Below are 24,619 nucleotides of genomic sequence, written 5' to 3'. Positions count from 1 at the left end.
CTTAATTTAATATTTTGTGGCACCACCTTTTGCAGCAATCACTGCCAACAAATCTCTGTACTTCACAATGTGGCGTCTGTATTTGCAAACAGGTAGTTTGGCCCACTCTTCCTGAGTAAACTGCTCAAGCTGTCTCAGGTTATAAGGGTGTCATCTCCACATTGCAATTTTCAGATCTTTCCATAGATGTTCAAGAGGCTTACGATCTGGGCTCATGGAGGGCCATTTAAGAATTGTCCAATGTTTTTTTCTCAGCCATTCTTGGATGCTTTTATCTGTATGTTTTGGGTCATTATCCTGTTGGAGGATCCATGACCTGGACTGAGGGTGAGCTTTCTGACACTGGGCAGTATGTTTCACTTCAGGATGCCTTGGTTGCCAGATGCAGTCCCAAAACAAAACCAAGCACCTTCAATGTACTGTATGTATGGTGTTTTTTTCTTTTAAAGCTTCATTTTTCCTTCTGTAAACATACAGAAGTGCAGACTTTCAGCTTTAATTCAGTGGGTAGAACAAAAACATTGCATAAAAATGTGGAAATCTAAAGTAATTTTTCTACACAATCCCCTCCTTTCAGGGGCTCATAAGTAATTGGACAAATTAATATAACTGCAAATAAAATGTTCAATTCTAATAATTATTCAATTCAATTCAATTTTATTTATATAGCGCATTATCACAACATTACATTGTCTCAATGCGCTTTACATTTCTGCCTCGTAAGGACCCCCCATTGAGTAAGCCAAAGGCAACGGTGGCAAGGAAAAACTCCCTAAGAGGAAGAAACCTTGGGAGGAACCAGACCCAAAGGGGGAGCCCATCCTCCAGGGGCCGGCAGATGAGTCAAACAAACAAGATGAAATGACTAAGCTAATACAGACAAGATGAAATGACTAAGCTAATACAGGGGTTGAAATATATGTCTCAATGCAGCGGCCGACCGGTGCAGGCACGTGGTGCTTGATGCACGATGGCAGGATTAATAGACACACAGCCGCAGGATGGATGGCGAGGCATCGTGTTGAGCCCAGGGCAGGCAGATTGGAGGGTAGTTGCCGGAGGTGGAGGTAGTTGTCTTGCAGGCAGCAGAGGCATAAATTCTTCAACGACATTGTGCTCCAGGGAGCACACCCCAGAAGGGGTGAGGGAGGAAGTAAGAATAATTGTGTATTAGCCAGAGTTGAGGAAACCAGAGGCAGTGCAAGCAAAATGATCGAGTGCAATATTCGTCTAGGCTCCGGCAGATCTGAGTATAGCAGCATGAGAAAGAGGGAGAGACAGGCGGGAACACAGGCATGGGGACTCCCTGAACATCAGCACTCTAGTGTAAAGCTAGAGTGACAGCACTGACGCCTCAGTTTATCCAAAGCCAATTACACCGATCCCCACCCAGCTCATCACCTCATACTGTTAGTCTGACTGGGAGTGAGGGACTAGCTGGAACCAGAACTAGGTTTCCTATATGCTAAGCTATACAAGTGCGTTTTTAATCTAGACTTGAAAAGCGAGAGTGTGCCTGAATCCCGCACATCCGCCGGGAGACCATTCCACAGCTGCGGAGCTCTGTAAGAGAATGCTCTGCAGCCTGCCGTAGCCCTGTCTACTTTAGGAACTAATAGATATCCTGCTCCTTGTGAACGAAGCAGGCGAGAAGGGTTGTAAGGGACCAGAAGATCATTGAGATATTGTGGTGCAAGGCCATTCAGAGTTTTGTAAGTCAATAGTAATAATTTGTAGTCAATCCTAAACTTGACCGGTAGCCAGTGCAGGGAAGACAGGATAGGGCTAATGTGATCAAATTTTTTAGTTTTTGTTAGAACTCTGGCAGCTGCATTTTGTACTAACTGAAGTTTATGTAGGGATCCAGATGGACAACCCGAAAGGAGGGCATTGCAGTAGTCCAATCTAGAAGTTATAAAGGCATGTATTAGTTTTTCTGCATCTTGAAAGGACAGCAACTTCCGAAGCTTGGCTATGTTCCGTAGATGATAAAATGCCGTACTGGTAATGCTATTTATGTGAGCACTGAAGCAGAGGTTGGAGTCTACCAGGACACCAAGAGTTCTGACCACTGTTAGTTGAAAACCCTTTGCAGGCAACTCATGGACATGACCAGATGCTGGGTTTCCTCCTTTTTAATGCTCTGCCAGGCCTTTACTGCAGTAGCTTTCTGCTTGTTTGAGGGTCTTTGTCTGTCTGTAGTTTAGTCTTTAGCAAGTGAAATGCCTGCTCAATGGGGTTGAGTCAGGTGACTGACTTGGCCATTCGAGAATATTCCACTTCTTTGCTTTAATAAAGTCCTGGGTTGCTTTTGCTGTGTGTTTTGGGTCATTGTCCATCTGTATTATGAAATGCCGTCCAATCAATTTGGCTGGATTTGTGCAGACATGATGTCTCTGAACACCTCAGCATTCATTCGGCTGCTTCCATCCTGTGTCACATCATCAAGAAACACTAAAGACCCAGTGCCACTGGCAGCCATGCACGCCTAAGCCATCACACTGCCACCACCATGTTTTACAGATGAAGCAGAGTTCTTTGGATCATAAGCTGTTCCAGCCCTTCTCCATATTTTTTTCTTTCCATCATTCTGATACAGGTTGATCTTGGTTTCATCTGTCCAAAGAATGCTGTTCCAGAACTGTACTGGCTTTTTTTTAGATGTTTTTTTGCAAAGTCTAGCTTTTCTATTCTTATGGCTTATGAGTGGCTTGCATCTTGCAGTGAACCCTCTGTAACTGTCCCAATGACAGTTTATTCTAAAAGTTGATTTTAGTTAGAAATTGAGTTTACCTAAGTTCATTGTGATCTTTAAAATTGATTTAAATGTATCAATTAAAATAATAAAATGGTTAATGCTGATAAAATTCAAAAAGGAATCTGATTCTGCATGTGGTCCAAGAGGCTCACATGGTAATTGTTAACCTTTGTTTGTGTTGTATGTGATATAATTAGTATGCATTTACATGTACGTTGGAACCTTGTTTTCGGTTAATTGCGAGTATAATGAGCTTGCGTGCTTGTGATGGGGGATGCTAAGGAAGAGACTTGTATGGTCTGAGTAATTGATATAAATATTTGTCTTAATTTTGTTATATTATAGCAGGGGTATCAAACTCCATTCCTGGGGGGCCGGAGCCCTGTGTAGCTTAGTTCTTTCCCTGTTCCACCACAAATTAATCAGCTCAAGAGTTATGTTGTAATTAGCATAAGGAGTTGAATCAGGTGTGTTAAATGAGGGGAAACCCAAAAATGTGCAGGGTTCCAGGCCCCCAGGACTGGAGTTTGACACCTCTTTATTATAGTTTTCACGCTGTCTGCTGAAGAGAGAGGGAGAGTGAGATGTGAATAAACCTTCAGATGACATCTGTATGAAGTGTGGCCATTGTTTAATTGGACCCATGTAGCTACTGTACATCCTCTGTATTTGCTATCATGCAGTCTTCTCTTTATGGTAGACTTGGATATTGATACGCCTACCTCCTGGAGAGCGGTGTTCACTTAGTCTGCTGTTACAAAGGGGTTTCTCTTCACCATGGAAATGATTCTGCGATCATCCACCACTGTTGTCATCCGTGGTCGTCCAGGCCTTTTTGCGTTGCTGAGTTCATCAATGCTTTCTTTCTTTCTCAGGATGTACCAAACTGTGGATTTTGCCACTCCTAATGTTGTGGCAATTTCTTGAATTGTTTTTTTGTGTTTTGGCCTGTTTCACCTGCATACTGAGTTCCTTTGACCGCATGTTGTATGTTCACACCTCAATCTTCCAAATGCAAACAAGACACATAAAATCAACTCCAGGACTTTTATCTGCTTAGCTAATAATGAAAGAACGAAGGAATTGCCCACACCTGTCCCAGAAATAGCTTTTAAGTGAATTGTCCTATTACTTTTAGCCCCTTTAAAAAGAGGGTGGCACATGTTAATGGGAAAATTAACACTGGTGCCATTGTCACATTTCATACGTTTCACAATTATTCAGCTGGCGATGATGGCGGAAAAGGTTTCCAAAAAGTGGGCAGAGACTATAACAGCCAACTGGAATTCAGTCACTTTGACAGTAAAATTTAAACTACTGCCATTATGAAACTGTAGATGGCACGGTCCCCAGACTTTTCACAGTTGGTCATTGAGTTACTGTTGGACAGTTTATTATTTAACATTAATTTATAACATTAAGTGAATAAAATATATAATTAAGAAATTAAAAAAAAAGGAAAAATTGTAAATAAAAATAAAGATAAATAATTTTTAAATATTTTGAATAAAATAAAGAAAATAAACAATGAATTAATAAAGAATCAGAATTATATTAATAATAAGACTATTTTGAAACAAACAAAAAATTAAATTAGTAATTTAAAACAAAAGCAAAATAAATTAAAATAAATGAATAAAAAAATAATAAAAATTACTAATAATTTAAAATGCCAAAAACAAATTGTTCATAAATAAAATATTTACAAAGAATAATTTAAAAAATTATAAAAATTAATTTATTGTAAAATATTGAAAAAAAAAAACATAACGTCACGCTCCGCTATGAGGGAAGAGGCAAATCCCAATATGCAAGAGAGCCTTTTATTTCTAAGATTGGGTACACCAAAGCAGACAGGGAGATTCCAATAGAATAGTCGGGTTGGTCGCAGAGGGTCAGATGCCGGGAAGGTCAGTCCTACGTAGAGAGACGGAATGAGGAGATGGAGGGACGGGGAACACGATGAGAGATGATCAGGAAGGCAGGACGGAGAGGGCAGGCAGGCAGGGAGGCGGGATCGAGGACGCAGGCAGGGCAGGCGAGACAGCAGGGCTAGACGGAACAGGCAAGGTAAGCGGGAGAGACAATAGACAAATGTGTCTATGTCAGTATGTGTCATAGATGGCAACAATACTTCGTGATCTGCCCAGCCATCGCGTCTGTTTTACATAGAACCTGTCATTAGGTGATTATTGCCTGCCGCTGTGCTGCCCCGCCCCTGTGGACGTGACACATAAATTAAAAAAACAAGAATTAAATAAAAATATAAATAAATATATGTAAATTAATTATTTAAAAATAATAAAATAGAGTAATAATTAATAAAAATAAAATGTATTTAAAATAATAAAAAAGCAACAAAATAAATTAGATATATAATAAATGAAAAAAGCTTAAATTGATTATTTAAAAAAATAATTTAATTATAAATAAAAGCATTTAAAATACATAAATAAAATTGTAAATTGATAATATTTTTTTTAACTGCATTAATAATTACTTAAAAATGTAATTTAACAATAAAGTATAAATAAAAATATGAGATAATAATGAATTAAATATATTTTAAATCGATAATAAAAACAACAATAAATTAATTAATGATTTAAAAATAGAAATATTTTCATAATAAAAAAATATGTAATTTTGAAACAAAAACAAAAAATAAATTAAAACAAACATTAATTAATAATAGATAAAAATATTTTGTAAAGTAAATTAAAAGTAAACTAGTAATAAATTAATAATAAAAAAGTAATACTAAATAAAATTAAAGTTAAAATGAAAATGAATTCATAATAAACGAAATATTAAAATTAAAAACAAAAATGAATTAACAGCAATAATTAAACTAAACTAATAAAATATTTTACAAATAAGACTAATTTAATATCTACACATATTTTTTAAAAGAATTATATAAAAATAAAAAATCAGCAAATAAAAATACTGAAAAATAAATAACACGTAAAAATAACACGAATTAAAATATGACATTAAATATTAATAATATTTTTACATTATAATAAACCGAAAAAGGAATCAATAACAAATACAATTGTAAACAAAGCACAATAAATTAATTATAACTAAAAATAAGAAAAAATTAATAATAAAGAAATGCATCATAAATAAAATAATAAAGCTTAAAAGAATAAAAATAAAAGTTTTAACGACTTAACTAAAAAATAAAAATTAAATAAATTAAAGGTCAAAATAACAATAAATAAATAGTGAATAACAATAAATAAATTAATGGAAATTAGGTGGGAATTTATAAAAAAAAAATTATGAAAATAGCAAAATAAATAAAAATAAATGTTAATTAGTAAATAAGAAAAATAATTAAAAAGTTACAGGAATAAATGTATAAAAATAAGTAAATCGCATTCTGGTCTCATATACTGACCTTTTGGATACCTAATTCAAGGGGAAAATCTCTAACATCACTCAGAGTGTGTTTCCTGCCTTAGATAGGCATGCTAAGAACCATTATTGTCTGAGATGGTTTAAACTTCAAATTCAGAATCAGCAATGTAATAAGACACCAAGGCACCAGCCTCAACGTCTTGGACACTGGAGATTTACAGAATCAGAATCTGCAATGTGACGGGGAACACGATGAGAGATGATCAGGAAGGCAGGACGGAGAGGGCAGGCAGGCAGGGAGGCGGGATCGAGGACGCAGGCAGGGCAGGCGAGACAGCAGGGCTAGACGGAACAGGCAAGGTAAGCGGGAGAGACAATAGACAAATGTGTCTATGTCAGTATGTGTCATAGATGGCAACAATACTTCGTGATCTGCCCAGCCATCGCGTCTGTTTTACATAGAACCTGTCATTAGGTGATTATTGCCTGCCGCTGTGCTGCCCCGCCCCTGTGGACGTGACACATAAATTAAAAAAACAAGAATTAAATAAAAATATAAATAAATATATGTAAATTAATTATTTAAAAATAATAAAATAGAGTAATAATTAATAAAAATAAAATGTATTTAAAATAATAAAAAAGCAACAAAATAAATTAGATATATAATAAATGAAAAAAGCTTAAATTGATTATTTAAAAAAATAATTTAATTATAAATAAAAGCATTTAAAATACATAAATAAAATTGTAAATTGATAATATTTTTTTTAACTGCATTAATTATGAAATTATTGCTAAGAACCATTATTGTCTGAGATGGTTTAAACTTCAAATTCAGAATCAGCAATGTAATAAGACACCAAGGCACCAGCCTCAACGTCTTGGACACTGGAGATTTACAGAATCAGAATCTGCAATGTGTCAAAAAACCATATCTGAAGTATTTATGACCAACAGTAAGAACATTCAGTATAAATGATACATAACTGAAATGCAACCATAAATATTAAAATAAAAACAATTAAATAATGAATACGCAATAAATACTAAAAATATGAATTTGTAAAATTTGTTTGTTTTGATCCCAGATCCCTGATCAGTCTTGGCTACATGAAGTAGTTGCAAAATTCAGTTGGATAAATAAATAAGAAAAACCTAGTCACTATTTCTGACTCCTTTCATTGAATATGTAGCAACTTTCATGTGTATGCTCGAGCTATTGATAGCTGGGCACATCCCCCCCCTTTTATGGTGCCAATGAGGATGTATCTGGATCGCGTTTCACCGTTGCGTTGTTCATCAAATTACCATGCGAATGCAATTTGAATACGCGTTCATGCGGCTATTTAGAATAGTGACAGCGGTACTACACACCCCCGATGCAGGTAAAACAAAGTAAGGTGACATGGTTTATTTTTTTGCTGATTTAACCTAATTTCAAAAACTTTAATACTTCCGACAATGGACGTTTTGAACTGAAATACACGAGAAAGATACACGGCATTGCCGACGATACCGATGACTCCAGAGGGTTAAATTGTGATGCTCTGCGAAATATGAAGTCGCATCCCAGAGATGCAAAGTCGTTGATCTCCGAGAAATATCTCTGCGCCCTTTATCAACAGAAGGGAAAGTTGTAGTTTTATATTGTTTAAGCACTACTTCTCATTTGTGGCTCATTAAATCGGTCGCACACACTATACCGTCCAACTTATCTGCGGATGTGTTGCTACAGAGTTTTATATGTAAAGCACCATGCGTAATGTGTTATCAACTGATATTGCTAACAATGGCAATTAACCGGGCTAGAATTGGATTTTATGATTAGTCGGATTATTTGTCGGATTTACGGTAGTTCGGGCTAATTGTAAGTGAACAAAGATAAAGACCATTTAAACTGAGGTACCATAAATCCGACAAGTTGTCCAGCTAAGCAAAAAATCTTGCTTTTTGATATGGGTCCATGGTATTGCACTTCTGTGGCAGATGGAATGCATCCGACTCGTGTTCAAGATGTTCAATAAACATGTTAAGTGCATATATATTCCCTTTTTTCTTGAGTCTGTTGGCTCATGCAAAATGAAATGCGATTTAATATAGATTTAAAATGATATTTAATCGTGATTAATCTAAATTAATCCACAGTGACCCTGTGATTAATCTGAAAAAATCGTTTGACAGCACTAAAATTAAAATTAATAGAAAATAAAACTAAATTGACAATAAACTAAAATATTGAAACATTAAAGAATAAATCAATTAAAATACTGAAAAATAACTTAAAAATAGAAATGATAAAAATAAATTGTTATTTCAAAAACATTGAATATAAATAAGGTAAGAAATAAAAATGTTGAAAAATTTATAAGTAAAATGTAATATTACATAAATATAAATAATATAAATTTAATATGTAACATTCATGTGTAATATAACAATTTACCATATATTAATATTTTATAATAATAATAATTGTGAAAAATACTAGCAATTTTAATAGGTGCATATGCATATTCAGTGCTTGGCCTCTAATAATAATCGTGAAAAATACTTACAAGACTCGGTTGCCCAGACACCCAAATACTTACAATACTCGGTAGGCCAAATACCCCAAAACGCAAAATTGGCAAAATGTGCCAAAAAATCGCAAAATTAGTGTAACAAATATGCATTTTGCATGCACGGATTGCAAAAAAATTCATAATTAGCCACGCATAAAAATTCTAAAGATTCGGCAGACCGGGGACCACAAAACTCAAAATTGGCAAAATAAGCCAGCAAATCTCAAACTTACTCTTAAAAATGTGCATTTCGTATCTAGGGATTGCAAAAATTTTAAAAGCTTCATACTTGGCAAAACTTCAAAAATTCAAAGACTCGGTAGACCAGACTTCCCAAAACACAAAATCAACCGAATAGGCCAGCAAATTGCACAATTGCTATAATACATGCATGGTTTGCATCAAGCTGATAGAAAATATTGAATAACTTCATACTTAGCAATGAATATAAATTTCAAATATTTGGCAGGCCCAGTATCACAAAACGCAAAATTGGCAAAATAGGCCTGCAAATCGCACTCTAATAAATTTTTGTATCAAGCACATGATGTGTCACATCTTGGGAATAAAAATTTGAAAAACTTAATACTTAGCAACGAATATAAATTTCAGATACAGTATTTGTAGCCCCTGTACCCCAAAAGGCAAAATCGGTAAAATAGGCCACCAGATTGCAAACTTAGACTAGTAAAGACAGCTGATGTCAACAGGCTGAACAAGCTAGTTAAAAAGGCTGGTTCTGTCCTGGGTGTCAGACTGGAGAACTTGGTAGAGGTGTCTGAGAGGAGAATGCTGAGAAAGCTTCTTTGTATTATGGACAACCCCTCTCACCCTATGCACGTCTCCATGATGGACCAGCGAAGCACACGCAGCAAAAGACTGATTGCCTCAAAATGCAGAACTGACCGCCACAGGAAATCCTTCGTACCGGTGGCAATAAGACTGTACAACTCCTCCCCACTCTGTAGGTGATTTCCCAAGGACTGATAACAAGCTCAATGTTTGTTTTTCTTCTCACCATCATATATGCTATCATATGCATCATATTCTGCACAATATTAGGACACTTTAAAATCACCACAGATAAGCTATTATTTTCTCAGGATACATACATCATTACTACTTAGAGCCACTTGATATTATTTTGCACTATCCTATTGTATTATTGTAAAGTAACATTCTTATTGTATATATTGTATTTCTTTTTTCTTAGATATATATATTCCTATTTCTTATATTGTATGTATATCTCTGTCTCTCTTACTGCACTGAGCATGTGTATGACAAAAGAATTTCCCTCGGGATAAATAAAGTTCTTCTTAATCTTAACCTTAATCTTAAATGCACATTTTGTATCTAAGGGATGAAAAATGTTGAAAAACTTCATACTTGGCAACACATGAATCTTTTGAAGATTTGGCAGCCCAGGCACCCCAAAACACAAAATCATCAGAACAGTCCACCAAATTGTTTAAAATAAACAACAAAAAATGTGCATTTTGGCTGTATGGGATGCAAAATGTTGAATAACATCATAATTAAGAAAGCAGCCCAGGTACCCCAAAATGGAAAATCAGTCAAATATGCAACCAGACTGCAAAATTACTCTAAAAAAAGTGTTTGCATCTCAGACATGGAAAATGTTGAAAAACCTCATACATAGCAACACATCAAAATTTTGAAGAATCGGTAGGCCAGGCACCCCAAAACACAAAACACGAAATCAATAAAATAAGGCACAGAATTGCAAAATTAGTCTAATAAATGTGCATTTTCAATGCAGGAGATGCAAGACATTAAAGAAAGCAAAAGAAATACTGATAGAATAAAACTGGTTCTGTATATATATATATTAATATACACTCACCTAAAGGATTATTAGGAACACCATACTAATACGGTGTTTGACCCCCTTTCGCCTTCAGAACTGCCTTAATTCTACGTGGCATTGATTCAACAAGGTGCTGAAAGCATTCTTTAGAAATGTTGACCCATATTGATAGGATAGCATCTTGCAGTTGATGGAGATTTGTGGGATGCACATCCAGGGCACGAAGCTCCCGTTCCACCACATCCCAAAGATGCTCTATTGGGTTGAGATCTGGTGACTGTGGGGGCCATCTTAGTACAGTGAACTCATTGTCATGTTCAAGAAACCAATTTGAAATGATTCAAGCTTTGTGACATGGTGCATTATCCTGCTGGAAGTAGCCATCAGAGGATGGGTACATGGTGGTCATAAAGGGATGGACATGGTCAGAAACAATGCTCAGGTAGGCCGTGGCATTTAAACGATGCCCAATTGGCACTAAGGGGCCTAAAGTGTGCCAAGAAAACATCCCCCACACCATTACACCACCACCAGCAGCCTGCACAGTGGTAACAAGGCATGATGGATCAATGTTCTCATTCTGTTTACGCCAAATTCTGACTCTACCATTTGAATGTCTCAACAGAAATCGAGACTCATCAGACTAGGCAACATTTTTCCAGTCTTCAACTGTCCAATTTTGGTGAGCTCGTGCAAATTGTAGCCTCTTTTTCCTATTTGTAGTGGAGATGAGTGGTACCCGGTGGGGTCTTCTGCTGTTGTAGCCCATCCGCCTCAAGGTTGTGCGTGTTGTGGCTTCACAAATGCTTTGCTGCATACCTCAGTTGTAACGAGTGGTTATTTCAGTCAAAGTTGCTCTTCTATCAGCTTGAATCAGCCGGCCCATTCTCCTCTGACCTCTAGCATCAACAAGGCATTTTCGCCCACAGGACTGCCGCATACTGGATGTTTTTCCCTTTGCACACCATTCTTTGTAAACCCTAGAAATGGTTGTGCGTGAAAATCCCAGTAACTGAGCAGATTGTGAAATACTCAGACCGGCCCGTCTGGCACCAACAACCATGCCACGCTCAAAATTGCTTAAATCACCTTTCTTTCCCATTCTGACATTCAGTTTGGAGTTCAGGAGATTGTCTTGAGCAGGACCACACCCCTAAATGCATTGAAGCAACTGCCATGTGATTGGTTGACAATTGCATTAATGAGAAATTGAACAGGTGTTCCTAATAATCCTTTAGGTGAGTGTATATTCCAATTGAAGTTATACAATGGGCATGGACATAAAGTGCAGACTCTCAGATTTCATTTTAGGGTATCCACATTCAAATGAAGGGTTTAGGAGTTTCAGCTGGTTAACATGTGGCACCCTCTTTTTAAAGGGGCCAAAAGTAATTGGACAATTCACTTAAAAGCTATTTCATGGATAGGTGTGGGCAATTCCTTTGTTCTTTCATTATCAATTATGCAGATAGAAGGCCTGGAGTTGATTTGTGGTGTCTTGTTTGCATTTGGAAGATTGAGGTGTGAACATACAACATGCGGTCAAAGGAACTCAGTATAGGCTACAGGTGAAACAGGCCATCCTTAGGGTGCAAAAACAGAAAAAAACAATTCAAGAAATTGCCACAACATTAGGAGCGGCAAAATCCACAGTTTGGTACATCCTGAGAAAGAAAGAAAGCATTGGTGAACTCCACAACGCAAAAAGACCTGGGGGGTATTCCAGAAAGCAGGTTATGTGACATACCCGGGTAAGTTTAAGGGTAAGTTAGTGGATAACCTCAACTTTCGGTTCCAAAAACGGAGGTTAACTTTCTGGGTATGTACGTAACCATAGCAGCTTACTCTCTGAAGATAACCTGCTCAGTAGCAGGTTATGTTCCAGGGTCAGTTTGTTGCAGAAGGTTACTGAGCATGGCATGCCCTTTTGATGACGATCCTGTGAACGTGGAGGCACAAATTATACAAGGTTTTTTTCGCCGGGAGAGAGTTATAAGACCGCGTATTGATATCTTTTCATTTCCTAATGATTATTTGAAAAAGCGTTATCAGTTTTCAAAAGAATCGTTAATTTACTTAACATCTCTTGAAACCGCATATTGCAAATGTCACAAACCCAAACCGCGGGTCTGCGCTTAGCACAGAAAACATTCTGTACATAGCACTTCGGTTTTTTGCGTCAGGGCATTTTTTGTACAATATGGGCGACGCAGAGCATGTGGGAAAGGCAACTGTGTGTAGAGCCGTTCGCACAGTATGTCTGGTACTTAACGCTTCTTATACACGTTTGTACAGTTCCCTGTCCATAAAGCTCTGTGTGTTATTAAAGAGGAATTCCACAGAGTGGTAGGTTTGTCCTTTGTAGTAAAATCTATGATGCATATTTAATATGTAGTCATACTATTTATATCTATACATGTATTCATCCTGCACACACACACACACACACTTGATACTTCCATATATGACTTTCTATTTCAGGGTTTCCAAATGTATTTTGGAATACATGTAATACATGTATAGTGACAATAAAAGGCATTCATTCATTCATTCATAATTGGGTGCATTGATGGCACCTACATTTCTATTAAAGCTCCTTCAATAAATGAGGGAGACTATGTTAATAGGAAATCTATTCATAGTATCAATGTGCAGGTAACTTGATTTTGTATCCTTAATTTTTTGCCTTGTTAAAATCATCAAACTCATGACTTTTTTCCACTAACTATAGGTAATCATTACAGGACAGTACAATGCTGGTTACCACTGGTTGCCCTCAGATGGGGTGAGGGGAGGTGGTGGTGGGCCCCCGCCAGTTAGACGGGCTTCAGCCTTTTTTCTATTAGCTACATGACAGAAAGAATATACTAAATCGTGTTTAATAAATAGTTCAGTGATCGTGTAATCAAATATTACCTTTTTGCAGAATGTTTTTGTGTTTCATTTTGACTTGGCTCAAAGTTCTTCTGGCTCCAGAAGGATTACACCTTATTAAATAAGAAACCATAAATTCCTAGTCGATACACATTGTTATTTTAACCTAAAGAAATGAATGGCAGGAAAAGTAAATGCTTTCATAGTGATTTAACAGTCAAAAGGATGCGGAAGGGGTACGTGTTTAATTATTTTGCATTATAATAAAAGGGGAGGCGATGTCATATTCGCAATTTAATACACACGCATTTACTCTGTCCGTTATTTTTTGCCAAGCCAACTCTCTTTCTTTAGCCGATGCAGCCGTATTGCTTTTTTCATTATTATTGGCTTGAATTCCTCATATGCGTGCATTAAAACTTCCAACTCTGCCTCTGTGAAGTATGCCGCTCTCTTTTTTTCACTTTGATTTTCCATTTTGACTCATGAAATCGGCGATCAATTGAAAACGTCTTTATGTATGCACGGTGCACGCGCATTAACTCTGGGTAACCAATAGGAGGTTGATTGAACTTACTCTTCTCAGGTGTTTTGAAACCGACATACTCATGGTATGCGGGTTTGGGGTATATCAACCCAGAGGTTAAGATTTACCAAATGGTAAGTTAACCAAGCTTTCTGGAATACCCCCCTGGACGTCCACGGACGACAACAGTGGCGGATGATCGCAGAATCATTTCCATGGTGAAGAGAAACCCCTTTGTAACAGCCAACTAAGTGAACAACACTCTCCAGGAGATAGGCGTATCAGGTTTCCCCCAATTCTGGCAGAATAAATTTCCATGACTTTTCCAAAACTTTCCAGTATCATAAGAAAATTTTCTTATGGTGAGTGTACATACAGTAATAATAAACAAAACATATATATATAATAAAAAATTGGTTGCAAAAAAGAATCAGGTTGCTGTGCAATGAATGAATTGAATGGCCAGAGGAAAAAAAACTCCTCCTTACTTTCTGTTTTGGTCGTTATGGTGCGGAACTTTCTGCCTGATTGTAGAAGCTGAAACAGTCCGTTACTGGGGTGAGACAAGTCTTTTATAGTCCTAATTGCTCTGGTCCTACATCTCCTGGTGTAAATGTCCTGCAGGGAAGGGAGATTAGACCTGGAGTTCAGCTGGAGGCAGTTTTTCTGACACCATAGTGCCAGGTTTCCACCTCCATGTAGGCCTTCTCATCGTTGTCGGAGATGAAGCCCAACACCACCGTGTCGTCAGCAAACTTTACGATGGTGTTGGAGCTATGGGTGGCCACACAGTCCAAAGCATAGAGGGAGTACAACAGTGAAAAATGAACACAACCTTGTGGAGCTCCTGTGTTGGTAGTGATACTGCTGGAGACACACCTGCTCACCCTCACCACCTGAGACCTGCCAGTGAGAAAGTCCAACACCCACATACACCAACAGTTGTTGAGGCCTAGATCCCTCAACTTTGGGAACTATCGTGTTGAATGCTGAGCTGTACTCAATGAACAGCAGACTGGAGTGCAGAACATGGGAGATAGCATCCTCTGTTGATCTGTTGGGGTGGTAGATGAACTGGAGTGGATCTGCGGTGCTGGGGATGGAGGTGGAGATGATGTTCTTCAGCAGCCTCTTGAACACCTTCATGACCTACGATGTCAGTGCGACAGGCCGGTAATCATTCAGGCATGAAGGTTTGTTGTTCTTGGGCACAGGGATGATGATGGATCTTTTGAAGCACGTGAGGACCACAGACTTCACCAGGGATTTGCTAAAAATGGAAGTAAACACACCTGACAGTTGGTCAGTGCAGCAACGCAGCAGGTGCCCAAAGATGCCGTCTGGACCTGCAGCTTTCTGGGTGTTCGTTCTCCTCAGAGCCACGCGGATGTAATGCTCTGCAATGTACCTGTTTTCTGATTGGATGAAATTTGATTGAGTGCATGAGAGGACCCTCAATTGTGGTCATCCACCAAATTTCCCCAGTTGATTTTGTATGACCCATGACCCATTCTATTTTGGTGGGTTTAGCTTAAAAGCTGTGAGAGGGCAGCAGTTTAAAAATCTTCCCTATATAAGTCAATGGGGAAAAGGGGGTGTCGCCAGGACCTGCCAAAATGATGGAGGATGCAAGAGCTTATAAAAGCACATCCTCAATTCATGGCTATGGGACGAAGAAGTGTGGAATGTTTGATGGCTGTACTCCTAAAACTGTAGGAGGAGAAGTGTTTTGAAAATGAGGGGTAGAGAATAATAATAATGAAAGAGAAGTTTGTGAACAAACTTTATGTTGGCTTGAAAAGGCCAGCTATATAAATTTAAATTTTATTGAGTGAAATCTGATTGGCTGTGGGGGGCTCCACCTATTTTATCAAATCTTTTGGCACAGACAACCATCTAAAATGTGACATGGCAGCAATTCAAGTGTTTCTAGGATGGAAGACATAACTGACCAGAAAATGATAACCTAGTTGACAGTATTTACCCCATGACTGTATGACTCAAGTTTTGTGGGTTTAGCTTCAAACATGTGAAAGGGGCAGCTATTTAAAAATCCTCCCTCTATAAGTCAATGGGAAAAATGGGGTGTTTGGCAGGACCTCCAAAAATGATGGAGGGTGCAAGATCATATAAAAGCACATCCCAAATTTACAGCTAAGGGATGAAGAAGTGTGGAAAGTTTGATGGCTGTATTCCTAAAACTGTAGGAGAAGCGTTTAGAAAATTGGGGGTGGAGAAAAGACAACATGTCGGCTTTTTCAGGCCAACATAATAAAAGAACTATATGTTGACTTATTCAAGCCAACATAATAAGACCTTTTTAAATTAAACCTAGTACTCGAAAATGAAATTCATCAGTTTCAAGACCTTATTTTGAGAATATACAATTAAATGCTTTTTAAATACATTTAAGAACCTGCGGGTAAACTGATTAAAATACCAACCTTACATTTATATTATACTCCCAAATACCCTAAAATTTAAAGATCGGTTTGTGATGTCAGTAGATTCATCAAGCTGGGTCCTTCAACTTAACAAGCTTATCCTCGAGATCAGACATCTTGAATGCGTTGACAGACAGCTGAATAGGATAGTGAAATTTCCTTCAATCTTCCAGTGGCATCTTCCCCAAACACATGTAAAAGAGTACAACAGTAAAAATCAAGATTATCCATGAAGGAGCCTATGAAAACGGTCATGTTTTAGATTCAGCAATACAATACAATTTCTTATGTTTAATGTGACATTGTGCCAACCTACATGTCTGTCCCTCCCCACCCATAAAATGTTTGTTGATGCTTGCTAGCTAGCTAACTCTAATCTCTGAAAACAGAGCAGCTGGAAGATTAAACTCATATAATATAAATAAGCTGCTAATATCTTTTTAATTTTGATGCATTTGTCAGCCAAAGGGGGAAATACTAGCTATTAGGTCACAGGGTATCCTAACTTTTTCCTCAGTAGGAATTGACATTTTAGTTAATTTACTTTGTTAAATAAGTGAATTTGTTTGTTTTTGTATAGGTGATGAAATTACATCACCTTTATCTACAGATACAATTTGAAAGAAGCTCTAATACTAATATGTTGATATTTCTTTATAAAGAACTAAATATTTAATGGGTTGCGCTAATGTTTTCACATTACTGTTTGCAATGGTGAAATGATAATCACATAACAACTTTTTCTGAATTGGTTTAACAAAAAATGAACTTCGAAATATAGCATGGAGTCCTGGCGTACTCATGGAAAAGTTATGGAAATTTGTTGATCATAAATTGTACAAACCCCACAGAAATACCAAAAAGCACCACAGTGCAATATTTTGTAGCAGCCAGCAAATTCTTACAACTTTTCACCTATGTCTAGAAATAAAAGTAGTTAACCCTAAAGTAATCCAGCAGGAAATGGAATTTAATGAACTGAGGAGGACCAAAATTAAGTTGCAGATAGAAATACTTAAAAAAACAAATGGTAACAAATCTCTCTCTCTTTCATTCATATATTATGCGTGTACAACTTATTAATACTCGGTTATGTACTCTTTACAGGCTGAAGGGCAGTAAAGTGTCTTGATGATAAAGTTAACATTTGTGTGAAACGACTGCGCTGTCATTCTTGAAAATATCGGGCCACAATTCGGTCTCTGGCCGCTCTGCCACTGGGCTGGTCAAGGTGCACTGGCTCAAGGTCATCATCAGGCTACACCCCCACCTCAGGGACCCTCCCTCTTCTGATGGTGGCTATGCTGTGTAGGATGGAGCATGCAACAATTGTCACATGCTCTGTCAGGTGCAACCCTCAGCCTTTTCAGGCACTGAAATCTCTCCTTCAGGTGGCCGAAGGTCATTTCAATTCGTGACCTTGTCCTACATTATATCGGGTTTGCAGTGCTGCACTTGGCCCTAGAGTGTCCTCAGGGATGGTAGCAATTAGAACAGGAGGCCTAGTGGAAGGCTTCTGTCCCAACACCTCATCCATGAGGACATCCCAGGGCCAAGTCAGCAGTAACCTTCCCACTGAATCCCTCTCCTGACCCTGGATACTTGCAATCCTAACAGCAGAGGAAATCAAAAATGGCAGTTGATAAAAAGAAAATTTTAGGAAATGTATGTTTATTAACTTGTGACATTAAAAAATTTTTTTTCCAAATTGTCCCAGTTCTTTTTGGCCTGCAAGGGTGTGGCCCTCCCCTGCAGGCCCATCTTCTCCAGAATTGTCCTAATAACAGACAGAAAATAAGAGAAGAGGGAAACACATGGCAACTATGTTATTCCCTGTATGCAAACCTTTTTGTTTTTTTAAAGAAAGCTTCTTGACAGGACTACTAAAAAGGGGAACAATATTGTCCCATATATTGCTTGCCTTGATATCATGGATTCTGTACAGGATGAAGGTTAAGCTGTATTCATGAGCAAAAGATGTTTAAATTATACGAGCTACACCGTTTTTCATATTACGTAAGTTTACTAGTGTACTAGGCCATTTCTTTAAAAAATATATTTCTATGCAATTGTCAAAAGCTCTACAGCACACGCGATATAAGCTTTTAACATTTGCACCACTAGATCTACATACTTATAAGAGCGAACGTTGTTTGAAGGTCATCCTCCCGTGCTGCAGATGGCAGCAAAGCCGTTTTACAGTTTCGCTTGACTTAAAAACATATTCGTCGAGGAAGATTCACATCCGGTTATGCAGTACAACATGGCAAATAGGAAAACCAGCAAAAGCCGAGTAAGCAGTGATAAATATTCCGTGTTGTTACCGACGTATAATGAGAGAGAAAATTTGCCCTTGATAGTGTGGCTGTTGGTGAAGTACTTTGGAGAAAGGTCAGTTTCGAGGAGTCTGTTCCTCTGCTTGTGTTTTGGGTACTGGAGTTTGTGATGAGCTGTCATTGGAAAAATCTGGAGTGTGAATTCCCATCACAGTTAAAACGCTCAGCCTCTTCATATTTTTAGTGTGTTAATTAACTTTATTGTATTTGCAATCGTCATTTAGGGACTTCTTAACTTATTTTCTCAAATACATATCTTTAAACTTTAATTGTTTAATCTTAGGCACACATAAACCTTGGCTACTAGTATCCATTTCAGACTAATTATAATTCTTGTTCGTATGTGCCTGTTAACTCTCGGGCCATTACAGGCTTCATATGTCACGGAATATAATTAATCTTTTCCAGTGTATTCAAAAACAGTTGCACGTAAATCGTATTCGTAGAAAACTAAAGTAAACTGAGGTGATTATCAGATTTTCATTCAGTGGCCTTTTATATGTTGTTGATCATAGCGGTTGCCTTGCAGTGGCTATGACTACGAGATCATCGTTATCGATGACAGGAGCCCAGATGGGACGCTGGAAGTGGCAGAGCAGCTGCAGAACATTTATGGTGCAGATAAGATCGTAAGTAAGCTGTGTTTCATTATAATTACACTAAAAACTCCCGATCTATTTTCAAATGTGAAATGGACGTTTTCCCTGTTCTCTTGAGATGTTGCTCTTAGATTATGTAATTTTGATTGTCTGTGTGTATATTTGTAGATTCTTCGTCCGAGGGAAAAGAAACTGGGGTTGGGTAAGAACACCGCATTAATTATTGGCGTAATGTCGAATGAGTTTTGCGTTTGGTTTAATTCCTTAGTTTAAAATGTATATGAAATGTTTCTATATATGCATTCAATAATCCAAACAGGGAAAACCAAGAAATCCTAAAGAATCTTCCAGTAATGCCATTATATACACATCGTCACCCTGAAAGTAGCATTTTATTTAGCAATTACAGTAACCGTAAACTTGGTTATTAAATAATATTTAAGTAGATGATAGGTAAAATTAATATTTTATTTGAGAATAAATTGTATTTGTCCTGATGTAGTTGGCCATACTTTAACTGTGAGTCATTCTGTCTATAGGAACTGCTTACATCCATGGTATCAAACATGCCACTGGAAACTTTGTAATCATCATGGATGCTGACCTCTCTCACCATGTAAGCTGTCTGATGCCTTCAGTGAACCATTGTTTTTGACGTTGTCCCTATCATTTCTCCCTGTTCTTGGCAATGTCACTACTCCTGTTTGAGCAGCTTCAATGAAATGTTAACTAGAACAATTTTCTTTTTTCAGCCCAAGTTCATTCCTGAATTTATTCAGTAAGTGTCATCCATATCTGCCATGCCCAGTACTTGTTAAAGATTTTATTATCGTGTTTTTTTTTTTCCTGTGCTTGCTAATACATTTCACTGTATCCGCCCTCAATCAAAAGAAGAGCATCTGCAGTTATGTCAAGTAATTGCAGTCAAGTCATGACAGTCAGACCTTGCTTTTGTGTGCATGCTACAGGAAGCAAAGGGAAGGAGGGTTTGACCTGGTGTCCGGCACTCGATACAGTGGCGATGGAGGAGTGTATGGCTGGGACCTGCGCAGAAAACTCATTAGGTAACCAAAAGAATACAACTGCTCTGCTTTCTTTCAGGAGGTTTTTAACTGTTGAAAAATTGCAGTTCTGAAATCTGTGTGCCTTCTGTCCTGAGTGTGCTGAGTTGTGAAAGTGGCTCTTGCCCTATAGCCGAGGAGCCAACTTTCTCACTCAAGTCCTGCTGAGGCCGGGAGCGTCGGACCTGACTGGCAGTTTCAGGTAGGGTGTGATGGCTCTGTCGCCTCGTTATTGTGTACAGTGATGGAAGTCAAGCAGTGGCCATGACCTTTCCCAGCTGTGCGGTGTGAGGTGGTGAGACTACGTTTTTGTTTTACAGGTTGTATAAAAAAGAGGTTCTTGGGCAGCTTGTGAAGAAGTGTGTTTCCAAGGGCTACGTTTTTCAGATGGAGATGATTGTCAGGGCCCGACAACTAGGGTACAGCATTGGAGAAGTAAGACTCATTGCATCTGGTAGTTTAGCTGATTTCCGTAATATAGTATCCAGAGTTCTGTAATTATAATATTTTACAATTAATCAGGCATTTTCCAGCATGGAATGCATGCTGCAGTCTTTTTCTTAAAATTTAACCATACTTTTTTATTCCTTGCAACAGGTTCCAATCACATTTGTGGACCGTGTTTATGGAGAGTCCAAACTGGGTGGAAATGAAATAGTCTCCTTTCTGAAAGGGTTGTTAACTCTTTTTGCTACCACTTGATGTTTTGTCTGATTACCCAGACTTACCTGGATTGCCACTGGTGACTTAATTTGGTTCAATTGAGTTTTCATTCCAAACTTCTCTTGCTCCAGTACAGTGATAACACAGGAGGGAGACTGTAGTTAAATGCTGCCTGTGTGGGAAAGATTCAGAAATCCCAGCTTCTGTCTGTGCAGGAAGCTCTCACAGTACTGTTCAGATAGTTGTACCTAAAGACTTGCACTTAGACTTTAAACCCTATTTTGTACTTTTTACTTTGTGACTTTTTACTTTTGTGACATTACTGTGTCATGAACCCATGAACAAAGTTACATGTATTGTGGACTATTTTACCATTAAAGATCACAAATTCCATAATACCATCACTAGTATATGGTCATAATCGTATTATCTTCAGAGAGACTGCTTGAAGTTTGAAGATATAAGTTAATAGAATTCCATTATTTCCCTAAAAGACACATCTTTGTTGACCAGTATGAACAAAACCCATTTTAAATGTTGCAGTTCTTCCACATTTTTGTTACATGGAAGATCAGTGCTCGTATTGTAATTTACATCCAGAGACTAAAAGTCCAGATTGTTTCCTAGGCTTAACATGATGTCACATTGTGTCACACAGTTTTGGATCCAGGTTTTTAAAAAACCCCTTTGCTCAGTTTGCTACTGCTTTGTAGTTATGAGGGCAGGTCTTGGAGGGGAAGCCTTCATTGTTTGTTACTGTACTGTATCAAGAACTTCAGTGAAAGATACCATTACCCTCTTCAAATGTAGCAGCCATCATTGATTAATGTAAAGCACTAGGAAATAAATACATTTTCATCGAAAACCATTCAAAATGGCAAATCACTGGTAAATGGGTTATGTCTGTTCATATTTTTTTTTCCCACTGACGTACAATCGGGTTGCTGGTCTGTGCATTCAGTCCAGTGAGGAGCAATGACAGGAAATGATCTTTGTTGTTTTGAGTCAGATTCCAGGAGATGTGTCAGAATTTATTTCCTAAAGCAAATAAGAACATAAGAAATTTACAAACGAGAGGAAGCCATTCGGCCCATCAAGCTCGTTTGGGGAGAACTTAACTAATAGCTCAGAGTTGTTAAAATCTTATCTAGCTCTGATTTAAAGGAACCCATGGTTTTAGCTTCCGCTACACTAGCAGGAAGACTATTCCATACTCTAACTACACGCTGTGTAAAGAAGTGCTTCCTCAAATTTGTTTTAAAATGTTCTTCTGCTAATTTCCACTTATGGCCACGAGTTCTAGTATTTAGACTAATATAGTCATTTTGCTGAACAGCATCCAGACCCGTTAGAATCTTATAGACCTGAATCATATCCCCCCTTAGTCTCCTTTGCTCAAGGCTAAACAGATTCAGTTCCGCTAACCTCTCCTCATAAGACATTCCTCTAAGACCAGGAATCATTCTCGTAGCTCTTCGTTGCACCTTTTCCAAGGCAGCAATGTCCTTCTTGAGGTATGGTGACCAAACCTGCACACAGTATTCTAGGTGGGGTCTTACCAAGGAATTATATAAGTGTAACATCACCTCCCTTGACTTGAACTCCACACACCTAGAGATATAACCCAACATTCTGTTGGCTTTTTTTATTTCTTCCCCACACTGGCAAGAGTGGGACATGGAAGCATCAACATACATACCGAGATCTTTCTCGTATTCAGCTACCTTTATTTCAGTGGAACCCATAAAATATCTGTACTTTATATTTCTGCTCCTGAGAAGAATTTAATCTGTGTTAAATTTCATCTGCCAAGTATCAGCCAATTCGCTAATTAAATCCAGATCCCCTTGAAGCCTCTCTGCTGCTATGGAAAATCCAAAATATGGAAAGTCCAATGGCAACTGAAAGGAATGTTGAGTGAAGTATTTTAATAACACTTGAATTTGATGGATGAATGTGTGAAAATTGATATTTGCATTACAATCAGGATTTTATTTTTTCACCTCTGGACAGCCATATACAGTGGCACCTCGGAACTCTAATTTAATCCGTTCAGAACTCCGGATTGAATCCTAAAAAGTTCGAGTTGTGATCGAATTTTCCTCATAAAAAATAATGGAAAACCGATTAATTGGTTCCCAGCCCCCAAAAATTACACCTAAATATGTGTTTTTAGCATTTAAACACAAAATGAACCAGATAATACATGAAGAGCATATACTGTACTAAACACATCTAAGCACATTTATCAAAATCAGTAATTTGTAAAGTAAGAAAATAAATGTATCCAAAATATTTGTGTAAAGTTTAAAAAAAAAACAAAAAAAAAAACGTGTCCTGCGCCTTCCGTGTGCCACGCCCCCTCGTTAACACCGTATGGAATCCCCATGTGATCAGCCATTTCTGGTTGTTTTCATTAGCCCTCTGTATTTCGTCTGCGTTTCAGTTTGTTTCCCCAGTCCGGTCATTGTATTGTCCATCTCCGTTTTGCCTGTCTTATCTGTGATTAAACCCCGTATTCCCCGATACCCTGACGTCTGCGCCTTTGTCTCCGTTCCGTCCCAGCTCAGGACAACAATATTATTAATTAAACGTATTAATGGTTTATTATTAATATTAAAATAATGAATAAGAAATCTTTATTTTAAATGTATTTTATTATATAATAATAATTACTGTTACAGTCTATCATTGTCTAAATTTATTTTTACTGTCTAAATACATGTATTCAGCTAGTGTAAACACGCACGATGCTATCACAGCTAATGCGAGGCTGAGACTGAAGCTTTACCCTTTGTTTCCGCTTAGAGACGTGCCACGTGACTCATTTCCCAGCGCGTACAAGTTATCTTAGGTCGGCGTTCACGGTTTGACTTCTGGGATTCAGATCGAGCTCTAGGTAATTTTTTTTCAAACTGGTTGCTTCGACTTTTAAGAAATTCAAGATTTAATGAGTTTGAGAACTGAGGTACCAGTGTATTTTATTTTGCCTGAATGCATGTGCTGTTCTAGACTTTATTTTAATTTTTTTATGTTTACTTGCAACTTATTTTTTTTCATTTAAGTACACACTTGGGTATGGAAATTGCAAGTAACATTCTGGTACTCTTATCTCCACAACTCCATTTATTCAAGTTTAATTTACTACAATGCAGGTGTTATGAAAATATGATTTGTACTTGCCCCAGGTTTTTCTTTTCTCATTCCTCACATAGTTTTGTTATTGCTCACATTAAATGCTATGTATTTTATAAAGCATTCCTCCCCTCATACATGCATCTTTCATTCAACTATATCTTGATCAGGGTCACAGGGACAGGATGGGATGCCAGTCCATCATAAGGGCAATTTAGAGATGCCAATCAACCAGGCTGTGTGTGTTTCAAGCTGCTGGAGGAAAGCTATATGACACAGGGAGAACATACACACTCTGCAGACTTGGTTTGGAAGCAGAAAAGAAATCTCAACCCTGAGTTTGACCTGCTGAGTCACTATTCCAACCCTCTTCCCGACATGGTTATTCAAGAACATAACGGATAGAAGAAAGACAACTGCAGTATAAGTTATTAAAATTCCACATAAAAGGAGACGTAT

The 24,619-nt window shown here is 37.7% G+C and overlaps 1 protein-coding gene across 2 annotated transcripts; it reads left to right on the top strand.

The window, feature by feature from the left end:
* The first annotated feature begins 18,604 nt into the window (after positions 1–18,604).
* Positions 18,605–21,907, top strand: dpm1 (dolichyl-phosphate mannosyltransferase subunit 1, catalytic). Of its 2 annotated transcripts, none has more exons than XM_023795169.2 (9): positions 18,605–18,757; positions 19,232–19,331; positions 19,470–19,503; positions 19,841–19,917; positions 20,054–20,079; positions 20,270–20,365; positions 20,496–20,564; positions 20,683–20,797; positions 20,960–21,907. In XM_023795169.2, the coding sequence occupies exons 1-9, from the start codon at positions 18,618–18,620 to the stop codon at positions 21,062–21,064; spliced, it is 762 nt and encodes a 253-aa protein (XP_023650937.1). In that variant the 5' UTR covers positions 18,605–18,617; the 3' UTR covers positions 21,065–21,907. The 2 variants fall into 2 exon arrangements, with proteins under 2 accessions (XP_023650937.1, XP_023650938.1); XM_023795170.2 differs by having other exon boundaries at positions 18,611–18,659; positions 19,218–19,331.
* Positions 21,908–24,619: the final 2,712 nt, after the last annotated feature.

The sequence above is a fragment of the Paramormyrops kingsleyae genome, chromosome 6 (assembly GCF_048594095.1).
Source record: "Paramormyrops kingsleyae isolate MSU_618 chromosome 6, PKINGS_0.4, whole genome shotgun sequence".
NCBI lineage: Eukaryota > Metazoa > Chordata > Actinopteri > Osteoglossiformes > Mormyridae > Paramormyrops > Paramormyrops kingsleyae.
This window is presented reverse-complemented; position numbering and strand designations above follow the sequence as displayed.